The 11,718-nt window shown below is 42.5% G+C and overlaps 1 protein-coding gene across 1 annotated transcript in view; it reads left to right on the top strand.

Moving 5' to 3' along the window:
* The window catches only part of TTC34 (tetratricopeptide repeat domain 34), an 18,123-nt gene extending 12,862 nt beyond the window's left edge, over positions 1 to 5,261 (top strand). Inside the window, exon 7 of the mRNA XM_026862770.1 lies at positions 3,530 to 5,261. Within this exon, the coding sequence (XP_026718571.1) occupies positions 3,530 to 4,048 (519 nt within the window). The 3' untranslated portion in view covers positions 4,049 to 5,261. The remainder of the gene's footprint in view (positions 1 to 3,529) is intronic.
* The last annotated feature ends 6,457 nt before the right edge of the window (positions 5,262 to 11,718 follow it).

The raw sequence follows: 11,718 nt of genomic DNA, 5'->3' as shown, positions 1-11,718 counted from the left end.
GGGGGGGGGTGGGGGTGGGGGGGGTGTTATATGTATTTTGTGATAAGGGGATAAATATGTACTTTGCTGGTGTGGGGAGGGAATTAGTTAATTCACCTGCCTGGTGTCTCAAAGGATTTTTTCGTAGCACTTCCTTTTGCCTGCAAGATTATTCCACTTTGTGTGTGAAAGAAGGATCTCGGTAAAAGGGAAAAAGCTCACAGACAGTATTAGTGCCAAAAAAAAAACCAGTTATGGCCTTACTTTGCCATGGCTCCTGCCTACACTCCAGGGGAGAGTGTCCTTCCTGTTACGTCCCTTTCACAAATAAGGAGACTGAAGCAAAGAAGAGTTTAGTGGTTTACGCTCAGCCCTTAGTCTCAGCACTCCACGCACAAAACTGTCACTGCCGCACTGGTTTAGAGTGTTTGGAGCCTAGAGGCATTATAGACATGTGTCGTCGTTACCCTGGAGTCTGGTCTGAAAAGCTAAATAATTCTACATAAGCTGAATAGGAAAGGGTGGAGGAAGGAGAGCTCCTTGATGTACTGATTTTTTTTTTTTCATGAAAAACAAAGCAATAAAATTCTTCCATTATTTATAGTCTAAGGGGTCCCATGCTAAGAAATCTGTAAACAACTGGGAGAGCCACATGGGAATAGGAATCTGAAAGACTTATTAAACTGCAAAAGGTCAGAGGAAGGGAGTTTGCTGGCCGCTAGTGCAGCTTCAACCCTTCGGTTTCCTACGTCAAAGGTTAAATGCATGACTGATTGCTAGCTCCTCGCCCAGATCCTCGGAGCTGCACTTTCTGTTGGCTGTTGACATGCCATAGGATGTCCAGAGCTGCCTCCTACAAAAACGTCTCAAAAGCTTTATGGTCTGTGTCAGAATTAGACCCTCAGCCCAAGGAGAAGTTGCAATTCCACATGCCCTCATGGACCCCAAATAGGGTCTGCAGGTAAAGAAGGAAAGACTTGCTCCAAACTGTTCTGAAAACATCCAACCCTCTTCCAAAGCTCAGTGCTTATCAGTCCATCTTCTGGTATTTACTGCTCAGAGACTAACCCTTGGCCATAACTCCCTGCCCGTTAAACTCCTCTCTCATTTTCTGTCTAGGGATTTGAACCTTGGTCAATGTCAACATAAGATTAGGCACTAGGGACTGGAACTAAAATGCAACAAAAATATGTGTATTTTCAGTCTTTTATCACACAGTGAGGTAACTAGGTGGTAGAAAGGGACACAGAGACCTAATCCAGGAGGCAGTCACTCGTGGCCTGCCAAGCCCTTTCCAGATGGCACCAAAACTACTTCAGTCTGGAAGCCATAATCAAATCTTTAGTGACAAGTTTGAAGATGGCCTACAATTCATCTGTGAATGGGCTACAGAGCCTGCTCCTGGCCTTCCAAAGTCACCTGCAACGGGGCTGGTGGCAAAAAAGTGCTTCTCAAAAGGGACATGAAGCTGAGAGCAGCTGAACTCAGTTGTGCAATATCCTTCTGGCTTGCTAAGCACTTCCTATATCTTCTTTCCATAAGCATCTTTTCATATTTATCTTTGTTCAGAAGATGATGTGCAAGTAAGCTGCTAATTACTCCGTGTTACGCACCAAAAATGGGTCCCAGCTCCGTTCCTTTAAGCCAAGCAGAGCCAAAAAAGAATCCAGCTGCCTAATGCCCATGTTTAATCCACTGGTGAAGATGAGCGAGAATAATTTCTTCTCAGATGCTCCTTCTTCCTCCAAGTGCAGCAGGAAATCCAGAATTTTGTGGCTTTACTTTGGAGACCGTCAGTGAAATGTGAAGAAGCCAAAGCAGTGGATTGGTTACTAGTGGCAATAGTGTATGTGGTGCAGTAAACCAACATGGTCCTGGTTAGCACGCTAGCGGGTTCTGCAGTAGATTAGTCATTCAGCAGAACAACAAAAATTACATTTTTCTTCTGCCACTGAGAAAACGAATGCACTTTAAAGGCTGAAAATTACAATTTAACTATACAAATGCAAGGTGCTTTGAGGAACCACACTGTGCTCTCTGGAACAATGTCTAGAACTTTAAAATTTCTAGGAAAAAAATTGTCTCTTGTCAGGATGCTCCTCACATGCAATTCCACCTTGATCCCTGTTAAGATCCTGAGACTAAGAAAACACTTGCATTGATTGGTTGCCTTGAACACACTTGAAAGGACAAACTAAATTTGCTGCTCTTTAAATGTATACACAAGCAGACGGATGTCTTTTGGACAGGCTGTCTTAGAATTTATAGCCAGAACTATTAAAGCCAGTGATTGACACTATTTGGGGAGAGGGCCTATCTCTATTTTTATCTGTGGAATCTGAAAGACTCTAATAAATATGATTACAGAAAGGATTTTACATCCCTTTATAGCAAAGTAACGGGTAGAATTCTTTGTAAGCTGTTAGGAATGGCCAAATTATTTCATGCCACTGTTCTCGGGTGAGGTGCTTGGACTTGACCTGCAGTATTGATCCATTTCATCCAGAACCTGTTTTCCTTAGTTCTGTTAAAGAGCAATCAATTCTAACCTAAGTGAATCAAAAGACAAGGCACTCAAAGAGACTGGAAAACCTGAGCTGGCTGTCAAGTGTGGCTACTGAGACAGTGGCTGGGCTAACTGAATTGTGGGGAGCCACAAGCATCCAAAGGCAATGTGTGACAGCCCATGGAATGAGACTGATGAAAACATTTATTTTGTGCTTGAAGTCTCAGCTTGGTTGGCTCAGCCTTCTGTAAGACTTAAGCTGCGGTGGCAGCCTTGTTTATGACTTAAGTATTCACTCTGCTGCAGCATGTTAAAAGCTTTATTTATAACCAATAAAGGGAAATAATGAGAAATCCATCTGAGGCAAATAGTTCTAATGGAGTTTTCTTTACTGACCTTTATGAACCTAAAAATTATGTGGCCTTTTTCAGCCTTCTCTATTTTCCTGTTGTTATTTTTCCCTTCAGATAAGGACAGATAATTTACTTGCACTTGAGATTAATGATTAGCAAAGCTGTCAGTTGGCCATTTTTCCCTACAGTTTGGGTAAATTTCAAGACCAACCTTCATTATTAGCACATGCAAATATTTGTGGGGCAGTACTTGGGGCTGAGTATCTATTGACCAGAAGGTGCAATTTCCATAGTCACCTGTTAGAGCAGAAAACGGCAGAAGTTTGGTTTCATGAAGAGAACACTGTACTTTCAGGGTTTGGTTCCGTTCAGTTCTGAGTTCACGTATCATTCCTAAGGAATGTAAACAACTTCAGAAGAAATGTTCTGAGAAACTTTTAGCAAAACATGCAGAAACAAAGAAGAGTGCTTCAGAAACTCTTGAGATAACAAGTGCCCACTGATCCAAGATATTTCTATCTGCATGCAGAATGACATGCTAATGATGTGTTCTCCAACTAGATGCAATTTCAACATTTGAAAAAGTATCCAAAATTTCTTAGTGTCTGTGTCTACCTGTGGCCAATCCAGACTAGATATTTCCCTCTTTTTTCACTTTTATTAACTAATAATAGTGACTTTCTGTCCACAGGTAGCAGCCCAGGAAGGAAATGCACTGATGAAAGAATATCACTATGAGAAGGCTCTTGGTTACTACACGCTGGCTGTCTTGACAAGTAAAGAGAATCCAAGGTATCTCCGACACAGAGCTGCCTGCCTTATGCACCTGAAAAAATATGACAAAGCTTTAAGAGATATGGAGAAAGTAATCCAGAAACATGGCTGTAATAGCCTTAAAACACGTGTGGAGGACCACTGCTCGAAAGGACACCTGCTTCTGTCAGTGGCTGAGGAAGAAGCAGCAGTGAAGGAGTATATCCAGGCACTGCAGTTAGATGAATCTATGGCACTGTGCAGCATCATGAACAGCCCTGGCAGTGAAATTTTAACCAAAACATTTCATAAGGTCGCCCAATATAATTTTGAAATGCAGCAGTATGAAGAGGCCTGGAAAATCACTGACTATGGTCTTAAAATTGATAAAAATACTGAACTGAAAAAGCTGAAAACAAGACTTAAGCGGGAGGCATCCAGCTGTAGCATACATTAATTTACCTGTTTGGGGATTTTTCCAGTGTCTGATTGCTTTCTAGTTTGTTTGTGAGGCTGCAAGAATAAGGAAAAGATGAGAAGCTCATGATAAATATGCAATGGACGTGGGCACTGAACACAGTACAGCAGTAGAAGTAGAAGTAGAAAGTTTCAGGTAGTGAAACAAACTAAGCAAGAGATCTATGAGAAAAAGGCAGATTGCAGAATTCAGTATTCTTTAAAGTTATTGCGGATGTAAACTCCCCCTTGTGAAGAAAATGTTTTGTCTGGCTAAACTGAACTAATTCTAACGCATGGGTTCCAATTACAGTGAAGGAGAACATTCAAATAGTTTGCAGCTTACGAATAACCATGTATTTCCTTGCTATTTATTTGATTAGCTTTAACACATACTGTTCAATTAAGCAGCCTTATTTTTATGGGCCAGTCAAAAAGATCAGTCAAAAATAATATTTGTAATGTGTTTGTGAAGGACCGTGTGTGTCACACCCCTCGGATGAGCCGCTCCTGAACAGAATGAACTGTGCTTGTCGTAATCGAGCGGATTTGCAACAGTCAGCCCCAATACAGGGGAGTGGAGCAGGCCAAATGCCAAGTAAATGGTTTTTCTGTCCCGGGGAACATAGATAATATGAAAGATGAGACTCAGCAGAGATGAAACGTCCAATCTAGTGATTGTAGCCCCTGTGATCTGGGACACTCGGCTTCACCCCGCACTTCCAGATCCCCATGGCAAGAGCCTGCCAAGTATCATCCTCCACACTCCTGTACAAGTTGGGGTTGGAGGTGCCGGCCAAGATGGTGATGTGATTGCTGTGCAGTGACTGAGCACTCCTTCCTCCTCCTCATCCCCGCCGGACAGCACGGCCATCAACACCCCCCATGTGCTGAAGGGGTTTGCCTGCTGTCACATATCCAGCTTCTAGGGCAGCACGGAGATAGCGCCAATATTTCTGCGGGGTTTGGTGTTTCAGCTGCCTCATGGAGTCTACAGCTTCGTTTGGAAGCAGTACGCCCGTGCTGTGCACAAAAGGAGACGATGAGGTGGGGCCCAAACCAACAGACTCCTACATTTGTTTTGACTGCTCTAAGTGAATTCTCCCATTGTTTTTGGAGTGTGATAGTACAACCATGGAGAAAAATAGAAACTACTATTGAAAACAAAGATTAAAGCAATACTGAGAACGGCTCTCCTGCTTTGATTAGGATGAAAGGGAAAGGGAACATTTTCTTTTTTGTTACGCTTTTTTCTGAAAGGCAAGATTCCAGAGTGAAACTTCATTCAGCAGCCATGCAATCAACCCAATAGGCAATGATACCATCTGTACCCTTGCATCTCTTTTTCTTCTCCGCATGCTCTTTTTTTTTTCTTCTTTAAGAGCAAAGGTAAGACTGGGCTTCTTTCCTTTCAAATTCAAGAAAAGTTAGTCTGATTTTAATCTTAGTGACACTGATGAGTACTTTTTGCTCCTAATTGGCATCACGATCCAAGCATGAAATTATATCCTTAAATGACTGTTGGATACATTTGCAAGCTGAAAGAAATAACTTTGCTCATTTTTCTTAAAATAGTAATCAACAGATAGGAATTTCTGTGCTTCATGCTGAAATATTTGAGCAGCAGTTGTTCAGGGTTTTTTGGAACTACTTTTTTTTCTTGATTTTTGTTTGGGGTTTTTGATTGACTGGAATAATAAATCCCTTTACAGCTTCACATTGCTATTCTGTTAGCATCACCTCTTTGACTTGTAGGTTTGGTTCAGTGTCAATCAGCCAACGGTTTCTCTTGAGCAGTTTGATCCTTCTGTGGCTTTTAGAACGGAATAGTTCCGGTTGGAAGGGATGTACAGTGATTGTCCAGTCCAACTGCCTGACCACTTCAGGGCTGATCACAAGTTAAAGCATGTTATTAAGGGTATTGTCCAATTGTTTCTTAACCAGTGACAGGCCTGGGGCATTGAACATCTCTAGGAAGCCTCTTCTAGTGTTTGACCACCTTCTCGGTAAAGAAACTTTCCTAATGTCTAGTCTGAGGTGTCTGTGTCTATAGAAAGTACTCACATTGTATAGACAGTGGAGACAACACACAGTCTCCTTTGCCACAATTAATATTGCTGAAGATGTTATAAAAGCAAAACATGGAAATGTAGACACTCAAAGAACAGACACGCAGATGCTCAGCTGCACTCAAGTGCAATAACTTCATTACAGAGAGACCACAAATCTGGTTCTCCTCCCACTTACCCACGCTGACAGATAGGAATAATATCAGTACAAAACCAGTGTGAAGAAAGAATCAGGGTTTAAATCAAAAAGAGATGAAAACAGGCCACATGGCTACTGGATTCGTAGCCTCTGTCTGAGAGCAGCAGTACCAACTTTCAGAATTTTACTATGTAATTTCTAGCTGAGCTGAGATTTTCCTAAAGTCCCAAGTCTTTTGGTTATGTAAAAACAGGCTACTCAACTGTGAGACCACCTCACAGTCACGCAGAGCACTAGGAAAACAATCCACTTGTCCTCTCCCCCACACTAATATTCCATCCATTGGCCTGGGATGCCTTTTAGGAAGTTTGGGGGGTTTGGGGCATGTTTTGGTTTGTTAAGTAATATATTCTTCTTTGCTGCTCTGAACAGAGTGCACTGATTGCTCCTAAAGAAATTTTTTTCTTTAAGAATAGGGACTACATGCAGCCCTGCAAGACTGCTATAAAGTTATGCTGAGGAAAATTTTGGTTTCAGGTGCCTATAGCTGCGGGTTCTTTAAGCACCAGGAAGACAATAACTTCTCATCTCTTCCTCACGGTCTAGATTAATGGCTGCTTCTCTCAGGAGACCCTAACTGTTCTCATCAGCATTTTTATTTGTTTATCTTCTCTGTCCTCTTTCTGTGCACTGAACTAGAGTGATCCGAGTCCTTATCTTTGCCTATGCCTGAGATTCTGATTTGTTCCTTTATTTCCCATTATGCGCTTGCTCTTCCAACTAATCTCCTGCAATATCAAATAGATCTTTCTGATTAGTCACTGTGAGAGGGGTTTGATTAGCAGTGTCGCTGCATTATGCATGCCCAGCACAAGCCATTCTGACACACATTTCCTGGAGTCCTGAGGAGCGGGCAGGATTAAATGTGACCCATCTATTTCAGCTACTGCCCAGCCCATGCACGTACTGACCAAAGGCACCCCTAGGCCTGCACGCTCCCTCTGGTACGCTGTGCTTTGCCAGGGGATGGTACCTTCCGAAAGCCCAGCGTGCTGCAGCCGGCAGGGAAGGAGTCCGTCCTGAGTGCCCAGCATTTTCAAGGCATCATCACTGGCCTTGGTTATATAACTCAGGCTAATTATGATTTTTTTCATTCAGTGCTAGGGAGGCCATGAAGACCATTTAAGATGCCTTAATAGGATCACTGCACTTGAGTCTGGCTCTAGCCAGACTGCTGCTACGTTAAACAAGCTATCACAGGGATCAGCAGAGAGGGCATTGTTCTCACTAGGGAGCCAGCTTTGGCTGCTTTCCTTCCAGCCCAGTCTCCCCCGCCAGCAACAGTTACGCACCAGAAATCTATCAGTATTTATCAACAAACATCTCCCTTCCCTCCAGGCTTATAAATCTCATTCTTATCTCTTGCCATACCCATATCAAGGTCTGGGGCTGCTCAGCTGAATCACCAACCTACCTATATACGTGCCGGTTCCTAACGGGATATTGTTTCCACTTCTTCCAGATTGAGGAATATGGATAGAAAAACTGCAGTGGTCATATCTTACGTTTCTTTAACATTAATCTGCAATTCATCAGGATTGCAGAGCTGCTTCTAACTGCTCTGAGGCTCATACCTCATTCTGTGCACGCAGCCGATGGCTGAAGTTACTTAGAAAAGGAACTCTGTTGCAGCACTTGCTCCTTGAAAGTCTCCTGTGCAACGTGTTTGAGGACACATTCTTATGGCGTGCTGCTGTAGGTGCTAGACAACTGTGAAGAATTCAAGGACATTTATATGAATCAACTCTAATATAAGCAAGAGGAGAATACGGCCTGATAACCCATGTAAATACTGGAACTGGATACCCCTTTATTTGTAATCCAGCTCGAAGCTACATTGACCCCAAGGAAAGATGAAGTATCTGTAGTTTATTCAACTCTAAGCTGAATACAGCTACTACCAAATATTTCTTTGCTCTCTATGAATTTTGTTCCTTTAAAGCATTCTGCAAGCTGCAATAATTGCAGACTACCTCGTTGCACATTGTCACCAGGTAGCGAATAATGAAAGAGAACTTTGAAATCTTGGTTGAGAATGTTTCAACACAAACGACTGCCTGCCAGTCTTGCCTCTGTGAAGTATTCAATATCCGTTACAAGAATATAAAAAAAAAATCAGATGTGAGAATATCTGCATCACAAATAGAGCTACACAAATAAAGTTTTCTGACCGTATGCTCTGCAGTCCAGCAGGCAAAGGACAGCTCAGAAATGATGGCAAACTGCTCGGAATGAAATATTCAACTGGAATCTTTTCCTCACAGTTTGGACAGAGCTAAATTTTGAACTTTTGTCATCTCAAAAGGATTTTTTTTTTCTTTTAAAAATTATATCACTTCCATTTATTTTTTTCTATTTCAGTCATTTATGTGGTCCCAGGTACTAAGAGAAACAACACATCAAGCCAACTTCAGCAACTGATCAAATGCATTTTTGAAGCTGACATACTGCCTGGGAAGTCATCTTCCTGACTTTCAGTCTAATTTTTTGTGCTTCCCAGATTCAGATCATGGTGGAAATTTGGCTCTGGCTTACAGCCATGCAAACCCAGTAACTTTATAATGAGTTCCCGTGTGCAGAAGTGAGGACATTCCGCTTGACTTGCAGGGGCAGATGTTTCACATTAATGACAACTAATCTAAAAGCCATTTCTTTTACTATCATTTCCCTGCAGAAGATTAACTGTGGTATCATTGTATCATTCTGCATCAAGCAATTTCCAATTTGCCAGGGCTCTGAGGAGTCTCTGTCACCATTAATTTAATGTGTTACATGAAATTATCACTGGCATTATAGTCTGCCTTTGGAGTCTTGGCTATTTCAGTCATATTCCTGCTAAACTGGTCCATGTTGGAATTTGTTGGTTCAGTCAACCATTACTCAATGACATCTTAAGACAGATGACTCATTACTTAGAAGGCACAGCACTCAAAGCTGTGGGATTGAGAAGGCTCTTTCTCCTCCTACTCCTGCTGTGGGTTCCGGGAATGACTTTTTCATATTCATTTGTTCTGTAGGATGTCAGAGAATAAGACAGACATGCACCTGCCTCACAGACGTGTCCAACTCTGACGCCCCAAGCTCAGGGCCAGTGGTTTATTTGGTCACAAAAGGGCTTGGAGGGTAGAAGACAAATACAGGATGATGCTGCTGTTTGTAGCATTCAGCAGCTGAGAATGTTTGAGGACAGGGGGGGAACAACCTGCCATCCCAAATGGCAAAGTTAGAGAACATAAGCTGGTCCCAAAGATACATCAGCAGAGAGTGGAAAACAATCATGATCGGAGTGATGTTAGTTTCAGCTTCTCACCAGTGGACGGGCAGTAGGTGTGCAAGTGAAAACAGCGTCTGTTCTGGTCAGCTGCCACTGCCCAGTCTTGGCCTTCCCTCTTGTCATAGCTTGGTGCCACTGACCGTGGGTTCCACACCTCGATACAGATGCAAAACATACACACACGTGCAGCTATTTAATTGTCAATTCATTTCATATCTGAAGTTTATTTGGGGCATATGATGCATGGCCTAAACCTCGAGACCTTGACAAGTGTCCTCTGTGTTCCTGAGAACCACCGAGTCGTTGTTCCACACGCAATGCAAGGCTGAGTTTAACCTGCCAGATCAGCTGTGGCTTTAGGTGTCTTACCATCCAACCCAATCGTTTTTGTATGTTCCCTAGGCAATTCCAAAAAGTCAAGAGTTACAGAGAATAAACTAGCATAAGGATTTCCCCAAGGACCGTAAGGGAATTTAAGAACAGTATCTGATATTAAGTTTGCATGTCTCATTCCTGAACTGTGTCACAGTAAATGAGAAAATTTAGCTGTAAAGCCAGAGCGGGACTGGGGCGCGGAGCAGGAAACACAGGAGGATGTTAATGATTCCATTTCATTCCTGGTTTGCATTTTGTTACGCCCCTCAGTTGTACTTTTATCTCCAGGTCGGTGCCGCATGTGCCTAGCACAACTCAGCAAATACACTTCATGAGTGTCACGTGGCAGGATGTACGGGGATCTGAACTCACAGTTTTAGATCCAGATCAGTAGTGGATGAAATGAAAAACTGACAGGGATCAGTATTTTCCCCATTTAAAATGACCATCTCCTGGAGCATCTTGATTGCTTAGAAACCTCAGATGTCATATTATAAGACAATCAAGCACTGGTAACATGCTGGATGTGTTCTCTAGACGTCACATTAAAACCTCACACTGTTAGGAACACTCTGGGTGCTGGTAACGGTGTAGGGCTTGTTCTTTTCGTATAGAGTTTTAACAATAGAAACATTTACACCTTGCCCTTTTGCTTTCTTTTTGCAACCTTGCCAACAGTATTTTTGCAATGCGGTTTCTTTTCTTCTCATGCATCATTTGTCCGTTCTTGGGCAATAAAATCTACTTACTGGAGAAAACAGGTAATTAGCCATCTACATAAATTGCCCTGTGTCTACATCGTTAATGTGTTTGGATGTTTTAATTGATTGCATTCTCAACTGGTTTGGATGGCTTAAATGCCAGCTAATGCAATCCAATTAAGCCTCCTAATAAACCTGACTGATGAACTGCAATATAATCACACATCAAGTAGAGATGCAGAGGAAAACGCCACAGAACTGACAGTTGAGAACAGACCGTGTCATTTTGAAAGACCCAAATCGCTTCTCAACAGGGAAACTTCTAATTGACTATAACTGGTGGTGGATTTGGTGTCCAAGACCTGATTCAAGACACCTTTGAAGCACATGCTTAAGCCAATTCCTATCCACGAAACATTCTTCATAGAATCACAGAACCCTCCAGGTTGGAGGGGACCCCTCAAAAGATCATCTGAGGGAAGGGAGCCTAGGTGAGACTATCTAGCAGCCAGTCCAATCACATCTTGAAAATCTCCAGTGGGGGAAACTACCACATCCCTGGGGAGGCTGGTCCAGTGATCGATTGTTCTCACTGAAAAAAAAAAAAAAAAAAAAAATTAAATTATTTCTCATATCAAGATAAAACCTTTCACAGTGCAACTTGCACCCATTGCCCCATTTATTCTCCACGTAGCTCCTTGTGAAGAGAGAGCCCCCATCCTCTTTGTAGCTGCCCTTTAAATACTGGAATACTGTGACGAGGTGCCCCCTGAGCTTTCCCTTCTACAGGGAGAAAAACCCCAAATCCTTCAAATCTTTCCTCAGAGGGCAGGTTCTGCAGCCCTTTGCTCCTCGTGGCCCTCCTCTGGTCCCTCGCCAGTCTCTCCACATCGGTCTGTTAGTGACTGAGCTTCCTCCCAAGAGCTTCTGCTATAATTGTGCTCTCCATTCTGCAACGTTTGCTAAAATTGATTCCCTTTTCTGAAATCATTTATGACCTAGACTTTTCAAACTCACAGGGACCCCAATTTATTCAACTCTTAGACATCTACA

The sequence above is a fragment of the Athene cunicularia genome (assembly GCF_003259725.1).
Source record: "Athene cunicularia isolate RWA chromosome 21 unlocalized genomic scaffold, athCun1 chr21_part1, whole genome shotgun sequence".
Classification (NCBI taxonomy): Eukaryota; Metazoa; Chordata; class Aves; order Strigiformes; family Strigidae; genus Athene; species Athene cunicularia.
This window is presented reverse-complemented; position numbering and strand designations above follow the sequence as displayed.